Below are 27,815 nucleotides of genomic sequence, written 5' to 3' on the forward strand. Positions count from 1 at the left end.
AAAGTAGCCAGAAAGTGAGGGATACAGGGAGGCTTAAAAGAGTTCAAAGACATGCAGGGACCATGTACCAGGGGAAATAAAAACCAACGCAGCTTGTCTGGGCCGTATTCAAAATGCACTTCACAGCTCTAGTGTTACTGCTAAAATGCATTAATAATTCAAAATGCATGCACTAGCCTAAAAGCTCACTTCTCCAAAAAGAGTTTCCAAACTCAATCTAGCTTTTATTTAGTTTTAAAACAAATGGCAAAGCCTGACATTAAATCAAACCTTGAGCCGCAAGAGAAGGTGCATGCAAGGGGACTCTGAATCAGGCTCTGATGCCTCTCAAGCCTCACACCTTCACTACCCCTAAATAATCCTGAGTTTCCCTCACCTTAGCAAGGCAGCACCCTCGTCCCGGTATGACACTTCTTTTCTTTCACACAAATCCTTTCTACCACAAGGCTCCAGCTCCCAGTGGGTGCCCTGCCTATTCCAGGATCGCTACACTTATCATCAGTGTAGGACTTACAGAATTATTAAATAATTTACCAGCATTTCAAAGTAAATTCCTGGACCCACGCTGTAAAAATAACAGAAGTTGTTTTGGTTTTTTTAACTACTTCAAGCTGGTAAATGGGAACTTGGTCCAAAATCAGTTATTTTAAAGCCTGAATGTTTTGACATGTCATACTTGCAATAAATAAGGTTAACACTTAAGCACCATAAAGATCAATTATGCAGCTACGCTGAATTTCAAGGTAACTTACGAGAATTTTTGTTAGTATCTAAACATAAACTGGCAGGACCAGACAATACCACCTACCCCAAAAATGCATTTTTCCAGGCACTTTGTTTTATAACAATATTTATAAGCTTCAACAATCTTCCAATAGAACAGAATTAATTTTAAGGCAGGTTCGTGGATCCTGAACATATATAAAGTATATGGCACTATATATTTTTATTTCCAACTTGTTATAATACTGGATTTGTGGCTATCTATTAAGCAACAGTCTTCCCTCGGAATTATTACTGACATAGTTCTGAGTGTGATGGTGCCAACGACTCGCTCTGTAGTTAGACGTGTCAGCTCTGACTGCAACTCGGAAACCAGTCCCTGATCATCCAGAAAAACATTTGATGGGGCTTTAAACGTACGTATGCAGACCTAAACAGGCTTCTCGTAAAAGCTCCTTCTGGGAAATTAAATATTTGAAAGGAAGAAATTCAGGATGGTGGTAGGGAAGGTCTTGCACTGTAAAGTATGTCCCATAGCAATTCATTTAGTTTTTATTAATGTTTCTTTCATTCATACGGTAGAGAGATGGAAAGAAGAACTGCTTAGCAGAATCAAAGTTTGTTCAGATAGTTTCAAGAGAGATAACAGAAGCTATACTTTAGGAGAGGGAGTCTTGAAGAGGCAGTGAGAGCATCACATGCTTCTTCACTTAAGTGTTTTAACAAACCACAACCATACATCCACATGACGTATAATGGAAGCATTTAATTTTATACTGCTTTACCAGGAAAACAGCAACCCGAATTTGCAGGTTCTGTTGACAAAATAGCCAGAAATGAAAAGTCAGAGAAATAAGCAATCTTTGGAATCCTCAGTGGAGATCCAAGAGCTTTTTGGTGTGGACGCCCAGGAGAGCCGCAGGGCAGAGCCTTGCCTGCAGGACATGGAAGCAGAAGCCTCCATCTTCTGCTCACACACCGCAGCAAGGGGTAAAATAACAAAACCATCGAAGTCTACGAACATGTTCAAATGCCTTCTCAGACATTATAATAGTACGTGTGGCTGAGAATATGTGCCTGTGTGTACGCTTCCCCTTTTAAAACGAAAAATCTGTCTGAACCCAGCCCCTTGGGAAAGTTTAGGTTCAGAGGAAATCTTCTGCACAAATCTCTCTGTTGCAAGTAAAACAAACAACAAAACCTGGGCCTCAGCATAGCAGATCTAGAAACATCCTCTGATACACGTGCAGCTACACATATTGCATTAAGAATCCTGTTACAGTACAGCAAACATTTTCACATATAGTATCTAAATACCATTAGTTCAAGTGCTTTCCCCTGCATTTTCTTGCCTTGCAGGATAGATTATCATAGTACGAGTGCAGTGACGAGGTTTTTCCTGAGTACTCAAAGACAACTCGTCCCTGATTTTATAAAGAGAGAACAATCTTGAATTCACCACACCACATGCCCTTGTGTGAGACTGTATTACTGAATGAAGCAGATGGGGAAGCAGTGTTGACTTTCAAGGGCTGGAAACTACCTGGAGACCAGATCACGCAACCATCAGGACTAAATGGTCTCCACAGGGTTGCAGGATACAGAGCATATCAGATGGAGCATACCTGGTCTGCTCAAACCAACGCACCTTAAGCAGCAGGAGATCTCAAAGCCAAGAGAGTCAGGAATACAAATTTTGCAAGATCAGGGTATATCCTATCCGTACTTCTTCACCAGGAAATGAATGAAAACATTTATAACTACAGGACAAAGGTACACACACACCACTGGAAAGCTAAGCTAATGAATGAACAGTTTTAAAAACTTGTAGCCTAACCTGCTACCCCTGAGCTGTCAACTCTGTCATCAAACCTCAAAATTCTCGCACATAAGCACAAACTAAACAAACTACCCTTTTTGTAAGCAGGTACAGTAAACACAAAGTATAAATGTTCCCAACGATGTTTGGTTTAACAGCTAATACGTCCACTGCCATGACAAACCTCCACTGGAGAATAAAAACATGCCCCTGCTTCTGTAAATCTCAGGGATCATATCAACATGAAGTTTGCTAGTTATTAAAATCACGCCAGCTTGGCATGCTTGCAGATCTATGAGTACAATATTATGCTGCATTTTAACACCATTCCTGTTAACAGTATGGCTTACTATATACAAAACGGTAAGGGTTTTAATCTTCTTTCAAGCTATGAAACACGAGTGAAATAGGGATTATTTTTCTGGAGCCCACGGATTCTTTTCAAAGTTTTAATATATTTTAATTATACATATAATACATCTTTCTGTTTTTTTCAGGTCATTAAACCTGAGGGAAGAAAAATTTTCCAACACAACTCTGTTCCAGTTACTAATTAAAACAATTTTTATACATTTCTGTGACACGCTGGTAAAGATGATTTACGATGGTGGCAAACAGGAGGAGGTCAATGCCAAAGTTAACAGCTGGGCTTATTACAGTCACTTTTAAGATTTACTCATGCCATCAAACAGCCACTATGCACCAATAAAGACTAAACATCCACAAACAAGTTTGCTATATTTTCAGTGTTAAATGAAGGGGAAGAAAAAATAAGCTGGATTCCTTCAGGAGGTCAACATTTTCAGACTGGAGTGCCACAAGTCCCCAGTTGCAAAGAAGAGCCAAGTGTGCACACATTTCCCTGAAACCGTTTTGTCCCACCAGTACCCAGCACGTGAGTAAGGGAAGATACCTACCTCAAGATACTAAAGCCTGAGAAAATGCTCATCCAAATTTGCACAGTGCTATTTCTTACACTAAGAAGGCAGAGAAGAAACACACAAAGCGGGGAATACTCAAAATCCTTTCATAAACAGAGCATCCCAGATTTGTCGTTTTGTCCCAGATACAGAAACACTGTGCTGGGTTCTGTCTTCCTGCAACACAGACCTAGTGGAGAAATGATTGGTCCTATATAAACTCAAAAACATCCAGAGGCAAAGGAGAAGGAAAAAAACCAGAAATACCTGTTCAGCTGAATCAACAGGTAAAATATCGTTTGCTTTTAGCAATTATTTGTGGGTTATAGTCTACCCCTTCCATTTATACACCTAGATGATCAGCTTAAAATAAAGGACATACATGAAATCAGACAGAGAGCTAATCCTAACTGAAAAACCCTTCCTCCCTATGACTGGCAATTGAATAACCAGCCAGCTGAGTCATGTCAGACAAATTACCTTTTACTTTATAAAAAAAGATAAACATTTATAAAATATCGATTTCAGTAATTGGCAGCCAAAGGGAGAAAGGTGAGAGCAAAGCTATAATATGCTTTAAGAATGACTTAGCAGCTAAAGCCACAAGGGAACATCAGCATAAGCCCAAAGCAGAGTGAAGCTGGCTCTTCACATACGTTTCAGTGTTACGCCTCCAGATAGACACGAGCGTGCACACTCCTCTGACAGACAGCGAGACAGACAGACAGCTCTCCCTTACCAACAAGCTCCTGTGAGCACGTCCCCCCCACCTCACATAAGCAATCCCCCCCTCTTCCTTCAGGGGATCGCAAACTCCTTCAGCAAAGTGATGACCACGGGCTCAGCAAAAGGACCTGCTTAGCCTTCAAATTGTAGCCTACCAGTTTTTTGAGCAGGCTTTAATAACTGGCAGATGATTTACATGAATCCTGCCCATTAAAGCTGGATCACTAATAAGGCTGTTAGCTTTCTCTGCAGCAAGCAACAACTGTAAAACAAGGAGTAAATGTGCGAGCAGGAATCGTAAGGTTGCACGGAGAGATACTCTCCATACTTGAAGTTACCCTTCCACTATAAAACCCTTGCTGGATTTCTCCCTGTTTCACTGGAAGAAAACCAAGCAAGCTGGAATTTCACAGGTGTGATCCCGTTCCAGGGAAGAATTTTTCTGAGGAGTTATTGGCAAGTTGGATGCAAGACCGGGAAACAGAAGAATCCAAAAACTGAGGTGAACTTACTTGAATATTTTCCTAACTTTTTTGGCATCAAGAAGCTTGGCCTAGAGACTCCAAATTTTTAAAATCTGTTGATCTTGGCAGGAGACTGTTCCAATTTTCAGGGAATTGTGGCTGGAATTATTAAGTTAAAAGAAGCAGTTTCCACCTACACTATGAACATAGTTGTTTTTATATACCCACGTCCTTAAAGCAGCCCTTGCAACATCTCCCCCTACCACTTCAGAAGGCAATAGTAAAGAAACCATATGGAAAAGACGGGGAACGGGAGGGGAAGCCCTTGGTCTAAAGAAGGGGAACATAACATATCAGAATATTGCAAAGTCATTTTGGGGGGAGATTAACAGCGTCCAGAGACGAAAGGCTATAAAGGAGCACCACTGCAATATGGGTATGCATCTCATAACCACTCATGTATTGGTAAAGACAAAGCAAAACCCAGCAAAATTGTCTTTCACAGCACCAATACCCAGCAAAATTTAGGCCAGTTTTTGTGATTTTTACTATGTATTTCCATCTTTTAAAAGGGATTGGGGTGGGTGGGGCTGCTGTTTCATGTTTCGCTTTTTTAAAATAAATATTTTTTTCTTTTTAAACACTTTGCAAATGAGTGGAATAAATGAAGACATTACAGCCTGTAGCTGCTCATGACTGCCAAGATACTGAAAATTATCATGCCCACAGAAGAGCTGGGGGAATGAACAAGCCCTCCTACACTGAAGGCAGCGAGCAGGCTTAGTTTAAAATCACTGATGGAAGGAGATTCGAGCTAAGCTGTCCGACTTCACACAGACACAGATCAGGGAGCACTCCTCCATTCCTGCTGTTTCTAGCTGAGCTATGTAGAGGGCTACTTTTAGCAGAGACATCTTAAACTACCCCAGTTAACTCCAGAAGAGGGCATCTGGTCACCTTTACCATTTTTGTTCCCTTTGCAATCCATCTCAGGAAAAAATCTTACTGTATAATTAACAGAGACATCTTCACAAGCACGCTTCCCCTCTGCACCCCCTTCCCTGGAATATTATTAAATAAAAGAAAAAAGGCAAACCAAAAGAAGATGACCCCGAGAAATATCTTCTCAACAGGCTTTGCTGACAAAAGGCACGAGAAGAACTGAACTGCTCTTTGCAACGCCTCTAACTCGTAAGACGCAACAGGAAAATACAATTACAGGCGCAAACCACAGCCACCATTGAAATGCAGCCCCATCATCTTGGCTGGAAGGCCGCAGCTTGCCAAAGGCATTCGAACAGCAAACAATGCTGCTGCGTTCCTAACAGGAATTCCTGGCAGCTGATGCCTCTGCAGGCGGAAGCGATTCTGGTTCAAATACTTCCCTTACCACTGATAACATGCTCCTACCACTTGCAATGCCAAAGCTTAACAGATAAGGAGAGGATCTTCCATGCGCCGTAATCCAATCCTGTTCCGACAGGGTTTTATTTTTAGAAGGCAGCTACATAAACGCAAACAGAGAGAGACAGAGACCGGGCTGCTGGAAGGGGTAAATCTGTGTCAAATGCAAGATTGCTGAAGTGATATGAATGTGCTTTACAGCACTTGCTGCCCTTTGCCAATGCGTTTTTCAGGGAGCAAAGAATATCATCCAGAAAGCACAGAGCTGATCAGCTCTCCATATTCCATTACTAAAACCTACTCAACTAAAGATAATTTCTTAATTCTTGCAAGCAAAGAACAAAGTCTTTATTTCTGGCAGGAAGTAAAGATATTTACGGAATACCTAATCACTATTTCTCCTGTTTAAATTAGCGGCACATTGCACTAAGGAAAGTAAAATCACATTTGCACCATGTTAGGGGGGGAAATCATTCTACTTTTGTATAACTTAGCAATACAGAGGTTTTGTTGAACCAGTTCAGTTCCTATGTATTAACAAGCCTTAAAGCTCACGAAAAGGCAGTGAGACTACATGACACAACTGCTGTACTGAGATACTCAAATTCTGTGTGAACGAGTTACCTGGAACAGCTCTACAGCTAAAACACAAAACCTGGAACATGCAATCAAATTAGCCGGGGCTGAGCACCACACTCGTGCACTGAGCGAGTGGCTAGAAGATGCTGCACTGCTCAGTGTGCACACATCGACATCGACTCTTTCCGTGTTAGTTCGGCTATCCGCAGTACACCGCACGGTGCTGGAACAACCCGAGCCCCTAAGAAGGAAGCTTTTCCAACTAGCAGACCCTGAAATCATGCTTAAATTTAATAAGCTGCCTTAGAAACTGATTGCGAACATATTACTTTAAGTTACATTGGGGTGGTTTAGGCACTTCTGAAGTTAAAATGCATGGCGAGCCCTTCTGCCTTAACATAAGACCTGGAAGACATGCTGAGGACTTCCAAATCCATGCTTCAGTGCTTAACTGAACACTAAGACGGCCTGTACAGCAATAGGTGTGCAAGCAATGTTTGCTTTGTATGTTAATGAATTGAGTTTTGATGTTCTAGAGAGAGGAGAGGCATCACAGGTAGACGTGAGCCAAGAACTGAGGAACGGCAGTGGAGCTGAAGAGAGAAGGAGGCCAGCAGAACCGACCTGAGCGATGCTGAGCAATCACAATCTAGCCATGGCCCAGTAACATCTCGTCTGGGAGACACAGACCATAGTGAGGCTGAACCACGGTTCTGCTCCTGCTAACAAGACTCCCAAACATTTATGCAATGTTGGACTAAAATAAATCTATTATGCAGAACCTGGCTTTTCATTTTAAAATTAAAAATCAATGATGTAGCCTTAAAAAAATAAATATAATCATAAACGCAAGGTATTTCGGAAAAATACCAGTGAATTTATGACACTGATGCAATCCGTAAAGCCCATCCTATAACTACAGCTTTGATAGCAACTACCTTTGCCTGGTAAACCAGCAATTTCCTGCTGATGCAACGTGTGTCTTGCTGGCCAGACACAGATAAGGTTCAAATACACTGCTGTTGAAAGCAGTACAGCAGAACATTTCTGAAGAGAAAAAGCATCCCAAAATGCACGTAGTTTTGTTAGCATGGTGCCAGGATAAGAAGAGAACAAATCCTTTTTTATACATCTCAGAAACTTAATTTTAAATGATCTCATGAGGTGAAATGCCACGATATTAATACCGGTTGCACCATGAGACCATATTATAAGTGACACAAACGTTACAAAACAATCTGAAATTTGGCCAGGCTGTTAATAGACAGCATTACACAATTCCTGACGCAGCCAGATAATACTGCATTTCTACTATGCAAATTTTTAACAGTGAATAGATTTTGAAAGGAGTTTACACCCACTACTCCTCAGATGCAACTTGGTAATTCGCTATTAGGTGCCAAGCTGTCATTTACAAGTCACTTCAGCCTACTGCTATTCTCTAGTCTACCTTCTTATCACAAAGGGGCCACCAATGAATGCCACTTGATTAAAATGTATGAGCCCTGTACGAACCTATTTTTAAGTCTGTAAACTAATACTGCTGTTGAATGAATAGTTTTCATTTATTTTGCCATTAATACTGGTCTTCTCCTAAGCAAATACTCTAATTCCCTATCCTTTCATATGTCAGGAGCAAAGCTCTGTTCTTAAAATATTTTTATCCGTATTACAAAGTCATTACACTGTGGGAATCTATCAGAAATCTTGCTTATGAAAAGGAAGGGACAAGAGGCACGGAGCTGGTACACAGGTTTCGCTTTAGGTACACGAATATTTAAGCGTGTACGGTTTTTCAGAGGTAGCAGTGGTAGCAACAGAGAACTGACCCCCCCAAGACACACACGTTCTCCCCGCACCGTGAGAGAAAACACCTCAGGGATGTGACGTGGCTGAACAACCAATACTACCTTTTCTTCCCGAGCTATCCTTCCCCAGTTGTTTTTCAGCCAGACCACCCCTCTGGTTACAGCAGTCGGTAATCTGTTTGCGGCAGAGGGCACTGAGCAGGAGGATGGAAAGCTGTAGGTGCAGCAATGACACCACAAAAATGAGTGCTAGACAGCACCAGCTCCTGCTCGTGGAAGCTTCCCACCAGGACGCGCTTCAGGTTTGTTGGCAGAACAACGTAAAGAAAATCTGTAAAGAATATATTATCTGATTTTTCCTTCTCCCTCTCACAAACACAAAAATCTCAGCCTATCAACCCTACAAGTATGCCCTGCCGTCCTTAAAACATTCCAAGATATGCTTAAACCCACAAAAGAATTATATTCTTTTTCTTCAAAATGCTTTAAATACTAGTGCCATGCAAAGGTTGTAGTCTCTCTCTCGCTTGCACATTGTGCTGAATATCTCTGAACGAGGGAAAGGAAAACTCAGAGGACCGCATGATGCAAAAAACAGCTCCGTGTACAGAGGAACCTGCTCAACACCTCCTCCAACATAAAACTTCTCTCCAAAATGACTGAAAAATTAGTGGTGTCAAATCAGCAAACTACCAGCAGACAAAAAAACAGAGACACAGATTAGCCGCACTATTCCTATAGGCAGAAACTGAAAATAAAGAAACAGAGTTTTGCCTCGAAAGATTGAGGACTACTCCTGTTTGCATCAGCAGCCCATCTTCCAGAGACCCCGTTAAGAACTGAGCTTTTTGCACTGCTGTCCCCTTAAGCCCGCTATTTTGTCTAACTTGCTCTGCCTTTATGCGTGTCTGTCTGCCAACGCACATACATCCCCTGCTCAGCAGAATGGACCTACTTAGAGCCACTAAGTGGGAATAACAGCAGATACGAGCCCTGAGTAGGACCCAAACTCCTTCTCGGCAGGAATTTTACAGAGACAGAAAAAACAGATGCATAATTCTGCTTGCAAAACTGTCAAGTACGGAAACACGAAAGGCTGTAAATAATTCACTCTATATTACAGGAAATGTTTTACAAATGAAAAGGTTGTAACCTCTTTTTGGCTACAAGGCTGGCAGATGCTTGAGGCATTCCTGCTTCTCTAAGTGCAGAACAAGATGTGCCCTGTTTATGAGAAACTAGCAGTGATTCTTGGTTCTCAGCCCTCCCCGGTGCGGCTCAATGAAAAATGCTGCTGCCTATATTTCTGATGGATGGATCACAAAGGAGTGAAGCCTCCACACTTCTAGAAATGCAGCTCAGGCTGACTAGCAATTTCTTGTATTCTGATGACACAGCTGCTGCAATGCACAATGCAGAGCTAAGATAACATGAAGAGAACGGATACATTTGAATTATTTATATTTACATAAATATGTTCACACAATTGTTTAGAGATACAGACACACAAGCTAAAAATATGCATGCAGTTATTACAGATGACTCAATAACGAATGTTTGATGCAGTCTTAAAACAGTGACATCAGTCCAATCCAGCGGAAATAAAATAATCTCCAACCTCAAAGGGGCGGCCACATGGCTGAGGACAGATTCTGGCCCAGTACACAGAAGCAATTCCAAATAAAGAGACCCTATTGCTTTAATTTCTTATCACTAAACATTTTGCAACAAACTAAATGAACCTTAGTGGAGGTCTCTCCACCGCCTCCCCCACCGGGTTAGCTGGTAGCCAAACACAGTATAGAAAAGAAATCTGAGACTCACCTGTATGTTGCCAAAGTCCACGTTTTCATAATGGAAATGTGCACATTCAGCCATCTTCGGGAAATGACCCTTTGTAAAGGATAACCTGAAGCACATCAAAAGCACACCATAAGAGAGATGCAAATCACTGAAACAATGCTCAGCATCAAGTACTGGTATAAAATACAGTTACTGACATAAAAGAATAACAACTTTCTCATCCTAAAGCCAAGGGAACAGAGGGGTTTGTTGATGTGATGCACCAAAACAGTGGAGAAAGGAACTGAGTGAGAAAGGAAAACTAAATTGCAAAGTGGCTTTTATCATTGCATCCTTAAAGAATTGCGTGGCATTTCATCAACACCTAAGCCCACATCTTTAAGAAATGGTGCAGGGACAAGCCGCTCTACCTTTACAAATGCATTTTTGCAGTGCAAATAAACAGCCTTACACAAGACACATAGGAAAGTAGAACTTTACCTGTGAAAGGCATCACAGCCCATCAGTCCCGGGTTGATGTATCTGAGGGTGCAGAACAAACGCTATTTATCCTTTGCCTTTTTAAAATTCAAAAGTGAGGCATAATTATTCCCAAGTGTCTCCAGCTACAATGATGGCTGACGGGGAGATCCTCTGGCTCTGCAACATGCTCTTGCTTCTGCTGAAGCTATTATAGACTCCTATAGATATTTCTGGTGGTGAGCCAATGAGATTGTCATTATCTAGCTCTCTCTTCCCACGGGAATATAAGTGGGAAGTGAGATGCAGCATCTGGCTGCTCAGCGCTAGAACAAAGAGCCATTTCCCTTACAGCATCAGAGCGCTACAGAGAGGTGATCTGAATGCACAGATCAATCAATATTGGGGAGTTCTGGTCCTCAAGTCAGCATTCTTAGCAAAGACAAGTCAAGTAATATTGATTACTTTTGATCCCCTTTGCAGGTTAGAGGTTTGAAACCTTAGCTGCAAGCATAACAACTTGGTTTACATTCTCCGGGAGAGAATGAGAGAAAGAGAGAATAAGCCCACAGAAAAAAAAATCCTGGAGATCAGAGAAGAAAAAAATACCCCTAGAAAAGAAAAATTGTGCAAAACGCCTTCAAATGAAGAGGGACAGGGCAGAACGCAAAAAAGGAAAAGAGAAAAAATATCAAATAAAAAAATATATCTAGGCCACCCACTTGTCCTGGTTTAGCTTTCCAGAGCATAGGGAGACAGGGAAAATCATCTCATTTCTACATTGCCTGGGCTTCTCTTTAGTGGTTTTACATATTTATTTATTTATTTATTTATTTATTTATTTATTTTTAATTAATCTATTTCAGGAAGAAATCACAAAAATTTAAAAGTGCAGTAACAGCGAGTTTCAAAACTCTAACAAACTTTGCATCTATGGCCAGAAACAGGTAAGAGAGCCAACAAAACCTCTCATGCCCCCAGTTTTAGACCACATTAGCTGGAATTCACTTTGTTTCGCATGGATTTTAGTTGCTCAGATGAAGATACTATCAAAAATTGTTGCCCAATGCCCTAGCTGTATTGCAGCACAATAGCTAAAACCCAGGATATCAAAACCAGAAGCCCAGCAAAGACAGGAAAATCAAAGAACACTGCTCTTACTTTTTCACATTCTTCACTTTCATACTTGCTGTGCTGCCACAGGTCCGGAGCGGCAACTCCCCTGGAATGTCAGGGATATCTGCACCCCTTGCCTGCAAAAAAAGAAGAAAGAAAAAGCATGGAATTTAAAATTTGATTGCATGCTGTGGACTACCGCCTGCTGAGCAGTAGCCCATGTATTTTTACATGTATGTACAAACACAGATGAAATCTCATATATGCTAGAAGTTGTACTTCTGCCTTTTTAATAAGGAAAACTGAACCTCAGGATTACGATCTAATAGGTGGTTATCTCTTCCTGAACATGTTGCAGAGCCTTGCTAATTCTTCGTAATAACTGTGAGATCCAGTATTTTATTCTTTACTACTTCTGGTTTCTAAAGAGGAGATTTTCAGAGGTAGGAGTCTAACATACATTCCTAAACTCCATACTTAGACTCCTCGTTATGTGCCTGATTTTCCAAACATCTGTGCACGTAGATTCAGGCAGAGGCACTGGAAGAAGCTGGATAGCTCATACAGTGGAAAATCAAGTTAATGACAGAGCTGCTTTTATGTGGGAGGTGAGTTTTCAAAAAAAGATGTTTGAAGCTCTTGGTATAAGTGCATGAACATATTAAAATTCCTTAATCACTAAAATTCATTTATTTTAGTGAGGCCAGAACTCCTAACTCCCTCTTTTCATTTGTTCTGTCATGCTTTCCCATCCTCTCCTTCCTCCAGCTGCTTTTTCATAAGCCGTGAGCTCTGCTGGGGTAGCACTCACCACCACAGGGGACTCTGAAACACTCAGTACCATGTGTTTCCCTCGCTTTGCTGTGCTGTACCAGGCTCGAAGCTCTAGAGGAATGAGGGGTTTCAAGTGAGGCTTTTAGGAAAGGAGCAGTGATCAAACAGGAAGATCAGCACAGACTGCACAGAGCAGGAGGAGAAAAACATGGTCCCTGGTGTTGGCCAGAGATAGCTCATTAGTGATGTGGGTGAGACCAGCTGAATGAGCTTTTTTCTGCTTTATACAATGCACTACAAAACATGAAAAATGTCCAAAATAGCAAATGCTCAAGCAAGAGGAAGAGAGGTGCTTCAGTATTCTGCGTCCTACAGGCCTGGAACAAAAAATCCACTTTCTAATGACAGGAGTAAACAGACGAGTTCCCTGATCCAGAAGATCAATGCCAGTGCTTCAAAGCTGGTCCACCAAAAGATCTCTGAACAGGGACGATCAGTCCCAAAGCTGTTACATATAACAGAATACAGCTGTAGACAGCAATGTAAAATATGGAAAAAACTTGGTCCTCGCCCCCAAAACTTTAGAGTCACACAATTACAATTCAAGCTACCAGCCCATATACGGGACGAACAATGAGGGAATCTTTCTTATCCCATTCCCTGAAGCTCTCATTTTAGCTTGACATGGGTCGAATTCACATGTGCTTCAGCACATCATAAAGAGCTGCAGTAAATAAGCCAAAGCCATTCACCATTCCTATATTCATTAACTAACAGCAACAGAGCTAGAGGGAGTGATTCATCTCATTCAACTCCAGACACACAGAAGGTACACAGCTACAACTGTGTTATCTACCCGAGGCTACTTTTATAGTCAACAAACAGGCGCTTGGGGTCCGGTTCACCTACTTCAGACAACTAGATTAGGACAAAAGCAACCACGTTGCAGGAGTATCCATTTCTCCCTTGATCCAGGATGACCCCGGCTCAGATGCAGACGTACATCGTAGGCAGCTGCCTTCATCCAACCAACATCGCCGCGGCTCGTGTAGGACTTGAGCAGAGCACGTTCTCTGCACCCAGACAAATTCCTGTTATTTCCAGCACTGCCCTCGGAACAGGGGATGCTGCAGCTATTATGAGCGAGCTCCTCCCTTTCAACATTACTGAATAAACTTGAAGCCAGGACACTCACTCTCACAGTTGGGCCTTTCACAGCCCTGAACATAAGCAATGCTTTAACTCCATTGTCCCACAGCTGGACAGAACATGCACACCCACTCACTGAAGAAAAACAAGGACAATATTTATATCCTTAAATAAACCTATCCTCGGCTGACTGACTGTTACTAAGCACACAATTACTTCAGTATGTAATGGGACACTTGAGAGCCTCCTTGTGAATTTTAACATTCAGAGGATCACCAATTTAATAAACCTTACAGGTCTTTTACGTAAGAAATAACTAATTACAGTAATAAATGTGCCATTCCTGTAAGCTGCTTTTAGGCAAAACTGGATGTGCTTGCCTTAATTTTCTAAGGAACAGAATTGCTGTGGGAAGAAAAATAATTTTTCTTCTCCATCAGCAGTAGAAGCTGGTGGGATATAAAAATGGATAAACAAATCTGACAGAAAAACGTGGGCTTCAAGCCAGTTTGCAGCAGTGGGTAGAGACCACCCTGGATCTGACTCAAAGCAGCGTAGGCAAAACTCACACCTCCAGGAGACTTAAATGCCAGCATCTCTCGTTGAAGAAGCTGTATTATCCTCTTCTTCCCAGTTGAGTTATGTCCAAATCGTGCTGGAAGGAGATATCTGCCTCTCCCATTTCCAGCAGCATGTATCCATTTAAATGGACTACAATGAGATGCAATACAGTAATTAACTTCGGTTGCTTTTCCAATTAGATCTGAGCTCTTCGGACTGCTGCAGAACAACAATCTCTTGTAAGTCAGTCTCCCAGTTGAGGAAAAAGGGCAGAATGGTGATCTTGTGCAAGCTGAAATCTTTACTATAAGGTACTAACACCAGAAAAAACTCGGGGAATAGACAGATAAGCAAAAAAGAAACTTATTGCAATTTTGTAAACCATATTACTCCAAAATAAACTGCAACTACTTTCCATTTAAACCAAAGACACATAGCTACATAAAAGGGCACTTTATTCACCACTATTTTGTACCTGTTTTGATCCAAAACCTGGCATGCAAAATGTCACCCTAGATTACCCTCCTCTCAAAATACAAACAAAACACTCCAAATGAGATTTGTCATCTTTTGTGCTTTGTGTCACAGTAATTTAATTTTAAAAATCATTTTGAAACAGTTGAATTATTTACATCTGAAAATTAACTAGCTAGCATCATCAGTTGCCTCTCACTTCCCTATTTTCTATGCATCCCTCTTCTGTGGAAACCTAGTAATTGCATAGCAAATCTGTTTATGCAAATTATTTAGTCCAATTTTCACAGCTTAATGTCACTGGCTGCATCAATCTGCTTTGGTCCGAAACTGGGTAAACAAATAAGGACTCGATCCAGAACACAGGCAATTGAGTTTATCAGGATCCTCGGTCCTCTTACATTTCAGTGGAAGGCTTTTGAGCAACACCACCAGTCTCCCCTGAGCTACGATATTCTCCTAGCAAAAGCCCACTAAAGACTACACTTATATTAGTAGCAGTTGGGACAATATTTGAGAACTTCAGTATTTTATAGAGACACAAGGAATGCGAGGCAGGTAGATACTGCTAAAATGTTTGCTCTAAGCAATTTTGGGAGAATGCCTGTCTGTCTGTCCCACCCCCCGATGGACGGTCATTCCACTTTTAAATCATCACAGCCGTTTGCTCGGTGGGTAACAGGACCCCTGAAGCACCTGCATCACTTGTGCAATTTTCAAGTGTTGCCACTAAACTCCCTGGGAATCTGAGAGCCCCTACAAATCAGGGTGTCCAGCTCTAAGCATCCAAGTTAGAAATTTTTGGTCTTTATATTTATAGACATGATTTGGAAAACTTCAGCTTTGCGCTCTCTAGCACACAAAGCCTTAGTCATAAATAATTTATATCTAACAACTCCACAGCATAATATGAAAGGATTTTCTTCTAAAAAGTCTCATTGCATTTATCAGAAAACATGTCAACACGTCTCCCTCACATCCAGAAACGTAACACAATTTGAAAATACATGGAAAATTAAAGAAAACAGTCCAGTGAACGTGACGTGATTAAGTTTCCATCCTGGTATCCTCAATAGGGGAGGATATTGAACCCCTGCAAAACCCACGGTCTTCCTCCTACTGCTGCAGACTTACACTGGGATGCACAATAAGAGAAGAAAGGGTGGAATCCCACCAAGCTCCTGTAATCCCATAATCGGTAAACTGGTTTTCCACCATACTACTATAAAACCCCTGAGGAGGTACAGGAACAGATACAACGCAAGATTTGACAGGCCAGCATGTACCCAGGCTACTGAATTCAAGTGGGATTTCTGAAGGCAGAAATTTACTCTTACCCAAGGTTAACACAAAGCAGGAATAACTATTAGACAGGCAGTAACATTTATGCATCTTCCTACCGTCAGTCTCTCACCAAAACCAGTTTGGAGGGACCAGATTGCTCTGGAATCTTTCAGCACACGGCCCTGTTTCTAAAAATGGCAGAGCTGATTCAAAATGCTAGTTGGTTTCCATGACAGTCTTTCCTTTACATCATCTTCATTTCCCCTCAATTTTCTTGGAGGGGAAAAAAAAAAAAGAGGAAAAAATCCCCCATGACAAAACCTCCCAGAGCTTTCCAAAAAAAACAAGCTTTGTTAGAGTTTTACTTCTTCACTGAAGAACAGCAGGAAACAGAAATGTTGTTTCAGTAGAAGCCAGTGCTCTGTGGCGAGTAATGGTCTGCTTAACTTGAGCGAGAGGATGAACTGAAGCGGCCAGTATACACAGTTCGATATCTGAAGCGGGTGTTTGTGCACAAGGACATCTACAGCTATTCCAAATCTTGGGTACCAACTAGCTACACAAAGCTGGCTCGGCATCAGCTTCTTTGCAGAGCTTGCTTTGCAACGTTAAAAAGAAACTGTCCTACAAAAATCCCCTGATCACAACGAGGTAAAAGATGATAGCTCCATTAGCACCATCCTGCTTTAACCAATTACTGCTCAAGAGTCAGCCTGAAGCACAATGAAAGAAGAAGTATGGCCTACCTCAGCTTCGTATTCCACAGCCACTAACATACTCCAGGGAAAGAAAGCTCTCCCTGCTCTCACTTTGTAAGTTGTAACAAATACTCTGGTTCTCCACAACAAATCAATCAACAAAGCAAAGGAAAAACGCTTTTACTAAACTGGAAGTCACCATGTCCAAATGACTCCAAATGAAAGGTCCCAATTCTGCAGCATTTATCTGCCCAAGCGCTATCGTTAAAAGGATTAAAATGTACCTGAGCACAGGACGCTGGAACTGGGTCGCTTTTTTGAATGGAAGAAATGCATGGCAATTGATGAAGATACAACATTCATCCAAAAAATGTCAGAGGTACAGTGGCAATATGATGGAAATGCAAGTATTTGCCAAGTTCTTCATAGTACCACTTTCCATTGATTCATTTAATGGATGCAAATGAGTTTCCCAAGTATTTTCATACAGGATGTTTGTGTCACTTTAACACATTTCAGCTACGTTTTCCACAGCTGCTTAAGATATTCGGACACATTTAAAATGAAGAAGCAATTGCATCTGGTTTATGTATGCAGGTCCAACAACCTCAGCTTAAACAAAAATATCTGCTTATTATACTACAGCAGCTTTACCGAAAAAGTAAAAAATAAAAATACATACCCCTGCTCCAACTCTGCATTTCCCAATTGACCAGGTTAAGAATTAATATCCGTGCTATTCACGGTCTGATCAGCAGAGCGCAGCACTGGCACATTTAATAACCACCTAGAGGGTACGCAAGGCTGCAAACCAAGGACAAGCTCCTGTTCGCACACCCAAGAGGCCTGTGTACCCATCTGTATTTGCAGAAGCTGGCTGTGCACCCTCACTCAGAAAGGAGCAAGGCATCAGATAAATTTTACCTTTGAGAGCGCAAGGGTCTAGCGTACTCTGATTACAGCAATCCAAGCCACTGTGTGCAAAGAAACAGCTTTGAGATCCAACAGAAAAGCACAAAGATGCTTTTCAGAATGAGAAACAAACAAACCTTTTAAAATTGTATAAAAAGTTTTGTTTTTTGTTTTTTGTTTTTTTTTTTAAATTGAAGTCATCACTTAGCTCCTTACCTAGTGCAAATTTCTTGGTCCCTGTTGCAAAGATAAAAGAAATGTCCTTTCTGACATGCCAAAGGATAGCTGTAGGACTGGCTATGTGCAGACATAGCTCAAGGCCAAAACGACTGGAGCAATTAGAGATAGTACTGACTTTTTAATTTAGCTCTCAGTTTGGGGATTATGGTACATGGAGAAACAGTTACCCAGCCAGAGGTGCCTTTAAAATCTCAGGGTAAATGAGAAATGTGATAGAGGAAAGCCAGTGAAAAAATGGCAAGCGCTTCCAGTAGGGAAACTCTGGATACTGGCTACACACATTCTTAATCCCACGACTAGGAAATCTGCATTCAATAAAGAAAATACTTCAATGTGTATCATTTTTTGAGTTTAGGACTTTAATTCCATTTTCCACATTCCCTGTCAATGCTGAATTGTTCTAGCCAGTACTTATTGCATGGCATGGTTAACAGTGAATTCTTCTTTCCGAAGACCACACAGGACGTGTTTTTTCTACTCCCAGCTTCTCCTCTCCAAAGGGGGGAAAAAATAAGAAAAAGCAAAAAAAAAACCTTCTAAGCATTGCCATGAGCTGGCAAATTAAGGGAAACCTCTCATTCCTGAGACTTAGCATTATAGAGGAGTTAGTCCAGGGCATCCATTCACCATAGTTTAAAGGATCAGCCTGGAACGAACAAAGAACAAATTCTTAACTATTCACCTACTGTGTTTTCAAATAAAGTTCGCTAGCTCACAGATCCGTGGGTAAAACCATCTCCAGCTCACATGTAAAACAACTAATTTGGGTCAGTGGAAGCCGAGACAGAGTAAGGAGCTTGGCAGCTGTATGAACCTACTTTGTCAGTATTATTGTCACTGTGACCAAAATTCACCTCTGTAAAGCAGGTTGATTTTATCTCATGACAAGATTTCCTAAGTGAGGCTGAAAGAGATGCATGGACTTGCACTGATTCGCCGCAGATGAATCAAATGCACCCAAAGGATGGTGGTTATTTCCAGCAAAACAGTCTCACACTTGTATTTTCTTTCATAGCTATTATTTGGTTTAGAGACAAAAATGGATGCACCAAGCGAAAATGAATGGTTAGCTACTGAGGACAGCATTAGCATGATAACTACCTGACGGCTTTAAGTTTGGATTTGACATCGCTATAGTGAAGCAGCAGTGAGATTGCCTTATTACCATTCACAAGGATCTCAGCCCAGGGAGCTGCAGCAGTACAGTACATAGCCTCACATAATAGCATACTGGCTAAGGAATGTACTTTCTTTAAGAACAAAAATCCCACATACAATATGCGTGGGAAAGGCAGTCAGGGTTAGAGTCCTTCTGTACAGCCTACAAAATAAATTTTAGAAAAAAGCCACAGAAAATAGAACATCCAATGGGCACAATACTTCGATTCCAGTTCCTTGTTGGCAAAAAAAAAAAAAGACCCCAAAAATCCCAGACCCGGTTTGATGCACAATTTCTACAGCCTATTGTTTCACGGAGGGACGAGGGGGTCCTAATCATGGCTTAGTTATAAAAGGACAAGTGGAGCTTTGGGTTGTTATGGTGGAAAGCAATTTCTCATCACACAAAAAACTACACAGATGAATTCAGCCTGAATCTAGCAAATACCGCTCTGGTAAGTCTCCTGGCCATGTTCAGTGATTATGCAAATAACAATGTTATGTTATGTTATAGGTATAAATCGGCTTAGAAACCGAAGAATTTTCCCAATGCAGTAGAAGAAAGATGGGGAAGGTGGAAAAAACCAGCAGCTTGACACTTAGCCCCAACATCTGAGTCAGGAGAGTTAACATGAATTTATATTTATGCACGTAAAGCCAACCTGGGCTCAGCTTTTTGTTTATAAAGAGAGCTGGTTCCAATGGCATAAAATACATAACTAGTATATGATACACTATTTTTCCAAACCCTTATAATAACACAGTAACATGAAGAACGCGTCTACTTGTAACATGCAATTTATACCATAAGCTACCCATAAACTTCTGAACAAGAGAACAAAAGAGTCAGTTCATTAGCTGTGTTCAAGTGTTATCTGGGAAAGCTTGGCCTGTGATCACACACCCTGTTCTGGCCGAGCCACCGAAGCAGCCTCCTGCTGCTGGCCATGATACCTCGGCAGGATTCCTTAAATCTGCGTTCCCGACCAACTGTTCAAAAACCCTGCTCAGCCTCAACGAGCCAGTTCCCTGAACCAGGTTAGGAAAGACGACGCAGGCATTTATGCCGGCAAATCTGAGGTGACAGTGCTCTCCAGCAAGGACCCGACGTCTCTTAGGTGAGGTCAGAACAGGACACTTGATGGATGCCGCAAGAGCTGCAGAAAGGTCTTTCCACGCCACTGGTCAGCAAAATCGGGAAGGTGACTGACGACCTCTTCCTCACATCACCGAGAACATAAACTCTGCAGAAACTGTGGTCAGCACCTTTGTCCTCCAAGGTTGTTTTCTTGCATTCATAATATTATTAGCTAAAACCAAGTGATTTTTTTTTTCCCTAAGGGTCGATACTTAAGGAAAAAAACGAGAGACTGAGGCATAAAAACAAAAACACACACACAGAGGAAAGAAAAAAAACCAAACCAAACCAAACCCCCCCAAAAAACCACCAAAACAAATCAAGAAGACATTCCTACACGAGTTCATCTGTAACACATCAGACTAAGAAACCAAGAGGAGGCAGGTAGCCATATACAAATACAGGGAAAAACATGCCACAAAGCAAGAACCAACAGTTAAAACTTGGGATTCTGCAACCATATCAAAGAGCAACTTCAGACGTTTTCAAGAAGACAATATTTGCTTGCAGTACAAGCCAGAGAGCAAATCAAGAATACACAGACCCTAAAACTTGTTTTACACTCTCTGAAACAGAAGGCGCATCAGGAGCACTGTTAGCCTGTGGGCACGGTTTCATGATAGCCTGGCTTGAAGAGGTAAAGCCAATTTTTTAAACTCCCACCCCGATCCTTCAGCCCCAGGCTACTCCTACTTCCTCTCATTGCAGCTGCAACTGTTTTAGTGGCTACAAGTCCCCAAAACAATCCAGATTAAAAAGAAAGAGGAAAGCTGAACTTCTTTGGGGGGATTATTTTTCAATGAGATGAGCTCAGTGATTCACTTCCCATCTCTTCATCCCAGAAACTCTCTCACTGAGACAGCAGCATGGGAGGTGGGAAGGAACAGGCAAAGACAGAAACTTCTTGAAGTAGATTTCTGCAATAGAGAAGCCTGGTGGACTTGGAACCCACTGAAGACCACATCCAGTCCCATGTGGATGCCATGGAGTCAATAAACTTGCCGATGTTATAGAGAACAGCAGCGATTTTTCAGTCTGAAACCGTGCAAACCAACTCTGATGTCTACTCGTAGGAGGTCACACATCCTCACATGATCAGGTCACAACCACTATCCTATGGATCCTACGCTAGCTGAGGAAAATTAACTAAATGAGACGCACTACATTCTAGGGTGAGAAACAATTTAAAGCCTTACTCGATGGAAGAAGCACTTGTAGCAAGCCCCTACAGCATCCATCACGAATTTTCATGGAACAACCCTAAAGCAAAGATGAAGCATTAAGACTACGAGTGCAAAAACATCGGGTTTTGCAGTCAGAATCATCTGTGCCCTAGCAACCACGCTATTCGATCAAATACCAACAAACATCACGCAGACCTACACCGATGCAGCAGTGACCAATATAAATCTAGCAAGGCAGAACTGTATGGAAAGATTTAAATTAAAAAAAAAAAAAATCAGGCTAAAGATTACCAACATTTTCAGGGAATAATTTATCACCTTGTAATTAAGAAGGTTGACTCGTGGCAAAAAAATTAATGCCTACAACCTTCCGTAAGACAATATATACTCTGACATGTTTGGTTTTTCTCTTGGGGTTAACTTGGGGGTGGGGAATGGAAGGGGATAAATGAGCAATCTATTGACAACCCTTCAAAAGCTGTTCCATCCTTTTTTTTTTTTTGCATTATAGTAATTAAGAAGCAATGAATACTGATTTAAAAAACAAACAAAAAACCAACCAAACAAAAAAAACCCAACAAAACAACAACTTATGAATAAGAGACTCCTTTTCCTTTCCTGGATGTTCCATCTTTTTTTTAAGTAGCTGAGACTACGGAAAAGTGACTGACAGATAAATAAATTATATGTTTTATCTCCCAAATAAGTACATTTCAAACAAATGTGGCATTTCTTATATTATGACAACAAAACATGGCGTAAAAGAGATCATCTTTGGAATAGGATGGGAGGAAAAGAGGCGGAGGGTCATGACAACGTAATCCAGTCTTCAGAGCTCGTCTCCTACTGCCTCTCAGAACTTAAGATGGTGAATAACCTGGGCTAATTACAACAGCATCACCAGCACCAACCATCGGAGCAGCATCACCAGGCTGCCTCACCGACAGGCACCTTGTCTGAGCCCAAGCAAATCTAAAATGGGTGATAATTAGGAAAGATACTGGGATAGAAAACTGTCTGAAACTGAACCTAAAAGTCTATAACCTAAAACTCAAGACATTCAGACTGGGCATTCACAGACTAAGCAATTGCTGCACAGCTGCTACAGATACCACATACACCACTGAGCCCAGTGGTTTACTCACAGGATGATAAACACAGGCACTCAGGCTCCCTAATGCCTTAGTAAACCCAGGCTTAAGTGCCTAACATGCATTAATGCATGTTTATGCCTACCTACACTTACGTAATTTGGCAGAGGGCTACTGGGAGCATTCAAAAAATTAGCCATTACACCCCAGTGCCATCTTTATCCTTTTAATTGCTTTTATCCCCTACGACCATAAAAGAAGAAATACTAGCGGTGGCATGCAAATATATGACCCACACATTTCACTTAGCAAGACACTGTATTTACTGATGTGCATCGGATTCACTTTGAAATAGATAGATATGCAGAATGCAACATCGGGGTGCATTAAAAATGGTGATCTTGGTGAACAACAAACTTTACCGATCCAGCCTAAGCAAATTCTAAATCATTCCCTCTTTGCTAAATGTTGCATATACACAGGTTTTAAAACAGAAATTTAGAAAATGTAATTTTTTTTTCTCCTCGATCAATTGCAAGAGTGCATACACTGAAAGTAAATGTAACTAGAAACAATTGCTTCTATAACATCGCCAATGAAAATTAATGATTGCTATAAATTAATACTTACTGCCAAAACTATGGTATCCATTCGGGTTTAATTGAACTCATTTAATTGGCAAACCCAAATGGAAGCCAATGTGCCAATTAAGTGATTGTCCCAATTTTCAAAGATTCTCAGGGACAAGCATCATGCTGGGAGTTAGGCCGTGAAATAAAAATGACTCTAACCAAAAGGGAGAGGGAGCAAAAGAGCCATACACAGCAATATAACACCTCGCCAAAAGCTTAACGAGGGAAATAATACTTGATTCATGCAGCAATAACAAGGAAAACAAGTTATGTGAATTGAAAATGAAATATAGGTTACTAGTGCAATGCCAGACCAGAACCGTTTTGACCAAAATATTATTACAGCCTGCTGACTGCTCGCTGTGCTGTATGGAACATTTGTCTCGTATCAACACCTATATTGTCCACACTACCTGAAATCCCATTTCTATCCCGTTGTTATCTTTGTTACAAATGGCGCCCTGTGACCTATCAGCTACGCAGCCTGAGCTGCAGCGAGTCACATAAAAACGCTGCGGCGTGCTGGACCGAGAAGACGTACTACAGTTTCTGCAAGATTAACCGAAGTCTTACTAACCCAGGCAAGTCAAAAGCCTGAAAGCCTTCATCAGCACAAAGCTAACCTCCAAACTTTAAGGTAACATTTTCCATAGCACTTTAAGAAACGCAATGACTCTTAAGACTTAGAGCCAGAAGCCAACTGCTGGAGCATCAATGTGAAGAAATATCTAAAGTCCATTTCCACTGAATTTTCCAAGTTGTTCAAAAAACAACAGAAAAACCAGAATTTCAGCTTCCTGCCTACCTAAAACTTTCCCTTGCAACTGAGAGTTTAAAACTTTAAACTTTTAAAAAGAACCCGCAGGTAGGCATTCGGAATTCAAAAGCACTCTTTCTCCCAAAGTCGTCTAAGGCATATAACCCATCTGAAAACAGGATCAGCCTAACAAAACTGTCTGCACACATGCTTAAGAGCTAACCACCAGGTACCCAGCTGTAAAATTCTGGTGTTGGTTCATATGCATGCAAAGCATGAAAAGCTGTAAGCCACAGGAATGAAAAGTCCAAAATGTCAGTTTTTACATGTTAAAGGGTATTATATCCATATATCTCAGTTGCTGAAATGAGACCATTTCAGTAAACCACCTTTTTGGAAATCACCACTGACACACACTCCCTTGTTCTTCAGATTTTGCCACAGTTCCTGGAAGTATTCATGTTAGCTTGGGTCAGGACTGACATATTCAGAAACATGCCTCATGTTTGTTGAATTAAAAACCAACCAACCAACCAAAAATAATTTAAAAAGAAACCCTACGTACTCCTATTTTTTGCATCTATTCTTGCAGAAGCCACACAATCAAGATCTGGGGCAGCACTGGGCTAAGCGCTGGACAAAGAATGAGAAACAAACCCTGCACGAAGGAGAGTGAAATCTTTCTTTAAACCTTTACAATTCACTAATCTCTACACACTTTTATAAATTGCATTTAAAAATAGTTTTCTCCTCGCTCATGTCCCAGATTTAACAGAGTGATATATTGAGGTCTCATTAAAAAGCCTTTATTACCTTCACGAGCCACGGTACGTTACCTTATCTAGTATCAAATGCTGAAAATACTACAGATCTCAGAATCCATCTGACCTGATACAAGAGCTAAGATTATTCCAGGGACTTCACAGGACAGGATCTAACCTCTGCGCCTCTCTAAAACATTTGTAGGCTTGTATTTTTCCTAAGAAAATTCCCCCAGCATAAGCCGAAAAATATGATGTGTACCAACCGCCAGCCACCTGCCTTCTTGTTCACATATGCATTTGACAAATTCAGGGATTCATAACAACTTCCCACCAGTAATTTAGAGGTTCCTGCATCACACCTTTTCTAGGCAACCTGGTTATAAACTAGTAACACTTGGGGATACTACTGATATCATCTCAATGACCTCATTACGGATAATCATACGTCTAGATCCTAAAAGCTACCGTTCAGAGGTGCACCGGGGTGGGAAAGGCTGATTTCCTCAAGGTGAAGAACTCTTGGTCACCTCCAGCCGTGACCTACTCATGAATGAATCCCTGCAGACAGTCACTGGAGGATGTGACCAGCTGTCAGGATGATCACCTCTGTCCTTTTGCTCAGGGCACTATGGAAAAAATCTCACAGTAGATAAACCTACCACAGCTTTAGGGACTCATCTTTTGAAAGCTTCCAGAGATGAAAGAAGCAGCAGACACTGCTGAAAAAACAACTTTTTCACCAATACATATATATACACACACAAAAGAAAACCTATTTCTAGCTTTGGAGTGAGTATATTCAACTTATCTCCAGTGCCTGTCAGGTTAATATAGCTGCAGGTGGTATTTTTCTGTGACAGCATAATTTCAACAGAGTACATAGATAAAGATTTTTATATTTATCTTACTGTTTTAATCTTGCTTCCCCACAAAACTTAGACAAATGGAAGAAAAAGGCAACGGGGATAGAGCGAGCATGCGTGTCTGTAAGCACACCAGCCTGCTGCGGGAGAGGCTGTTCGCACGCTGCTTTTAAAACATTGCAACTTACTGAACTCATGAAGAGGTGCTGAGAGCAAGTCAGACGGTCAATAACATAAGGTAAACGTAATATTAAGTAAAAATACCAGTTTATGCTAAAGTTAATGACAGGCTGAGGACAGCTGTTTTGTAGGCTCATATGAGAAATGTTATATAAAGGCTTTCTTTCACAACTTCAGTTCTTCTAACACAGAAATAGAGCACTCTTCAGGACCTTACAAGGAAAAGATACTCTTTTCCTTTAAAATAACATTACTATCTCAGAGAAATGTTAGAAAATCCATATACTGCAATATCACTTGGCTCAAATATGGCTTTTCATCCCTAGAACTCGGAAATGTTCTACAAAGAAAGTCAATATCATCAACTGCATTTTCCAAACTGGAGCAGAGAAAGAAAAACACGGCATGTGTGAAGGTTACCCACCAGGCCAGCGGCGCAGTGGGAATAGGAGGCTGAGGCAGTGAGAAAAACGGTATATCTAATATGACCAAATTCTAAAAATACAGAACATGGGGGGGGGGGGATACAAAATACAGCAGAGTCCTTGAGGACTACTCAGGCAGCTGTCTTGTTATCTAACGCCTGTAAAGTCTGTCCATCTAGCGCTGCATCGCATTCAGCCTGGTTCCCAAAATCCATACCACAGGATTTCATAACTGCTATGAAGTTTCAAGAACCACCAGAAGTACCCAAACAAACCGGGTCTCCAATACAAAATCACTTGCCTTTCTGCTAAGCCACAAACAAGAAACAAGCAGTTTTAAAAAGCAGGTGAAAGTACAAATAATAAAAGTAAAAAAGACGATAAAAGTAGTATCAAACAAAGGACTAAAGCTACTCAGGTGCCCAGAATAAACTGGCAATGACAGAAATATTAAAAATAGAGTTTCTGCCCTACCTTATATTTACAGTATAGGAGGACATTCAACCTCCATGTATTTATAAAGACCCTTAGTTTAATTCTTGTTGAGAAAAAGCTCTGGAAACAAAGCACTTATATAAATTAATAATAAGCACTTCAAAATATATTGTGGATAAAAGGGGGGAGGGAGAGTAGGGACGACTTGTATATGTTCATCTAACTGTGAATGCATAAATCGCCTTTTCCCAAAGTACAAAAACATGTACAAAGGCAAAGTTGAAGAGACAAATGAATAACCATCACCGGTCTGTCGACTGTGTCAGAATTTCCCAAGCTCTCCATAGTGTTGCTAGTCTCAGCATTTGCTCACCTGGCAGAACGTGAAATTCATTTAAAGCGACAAAGCCTTGCACCCAGTTGGGCCTCCAGCTGTCTGCCACGGCAAGCAATGGAGAGGAGAACACAACACGGCTATGTCCAACTCCTCCAAGCCCCTGCAGCCTCCACTCCCCAGAGGCAGAAATAGCAAGAAACAACAAAAGCTGAAGTCTGCAACTTAAACAATCACTAACCAAAAATTACATGTATTATGCCTCTATGAGAAACTCACCTACCATGTAGGGTAGGAAAAGGCTAAGCCAGAGGCTGCTAAAAACACAAAATGAAGGAAAAAAGCAAGGAAAAAATCTCAGGCTTAAAATGATCAGGAGAAAGACAGAATATAGTAGATGCACCAGTTAAACAGAGAACAGAAAATGACAGTGTTGAACGCTGTCCTGTAAATATTTACATCTTGTAAATATTACCTTCTGATTGGACATAAGGCAGAGGTTGAAAGTGGAAATGTGATTCACTCAGCATGGTAAACATGAGCAAGTGAGGTTTTTCCACCCATCTACAATGTATTCAGAGGGCCACGAGGTCAGAACAACACTGTAAGCACAAATCCAAGCCATGATAAATACAGGTTCAGTAGCTTTACACGTAGCCCTGTGCTTCATCATACCAAATCATTGTGCAGCAAATCCGAGATGTGAATTTTCTCATTTCTCGTCCTCTAAATCTCTTTTTTATATCCACCTGGACTGTTCAGTTTTTATATTGCTGGCATGGAGCTGTGCAAGAGGACATGTTCTAAAAAGTGAATTAATAGTTAGCCCAGCGAGAGGAACATTATGCATACGTGTAGGTTGCAGTAGAGCTGAACACTGAACAATATCCAAGAGCGCAACAGCCTTGACAAGAACAGGGAAAGTATCAAGCCAGAACAGG

The 27,815-nt window shown here is 41.1% G+C and overlaps 1 protein-coding gene across 8 annotated transcripts in view; it reads right to left on the reverse strand.

Annotated features, from left to right (window-relative positions):
- The window catches only part of ARHGAP32 (Rho GTPase activating protein 32), a 257,698-nt gene that overhangs the window by 128,871 nt on the left and 101,012 nt on the right, over positions 1 to 27,815 (reverse strand). For 6 of the 8 annotated variants that reach the window (XM_087763519.1, XM_087763517.1, XM_087763518.1 and 3 more), the window contains exons 3-5: positions 11,867 to 11,958; positions 10,727 to 10,768; positions 10,268 to 10,352 (exon numbers count right to left, since the gene is read on the reverse strand). In XM_087763519.1, coding sequence (XP_087619645.1) covers positions 10,268 to 10,352; positions 10,727 to 10,768; positions 11,867 to 11,958 — 219 coding nt within the window. The remainder of the gene's footprint in view (positions 1 to 10,267; positions 10,353 to 10,726; positions 10,769 to 11,866; positions 11,959 to 27,815) is intronic. The other 2 variants (XM_087763521.1, XM_087763516.1) reach the window with 1 other exon arrangement.

The sequence above is a fragment of the Nipponia nippon genome, unplaced genomic scaffold (assembly GCF_047370975.1).
Source record: "Nipponia nippon isolate SJK-2023a ecotype South Korea unplaced genomic scaffold, ASM4737097v1 scaffold_28, whole genome shotgun sequence".
Taxonomy (NCBI): domain Eukaryota; kingdom Metazoa; phylum Chordata; class Aves; order Pelecaniformes; family Threskiornithidae; genus Nipponia; species Nipponia nippon.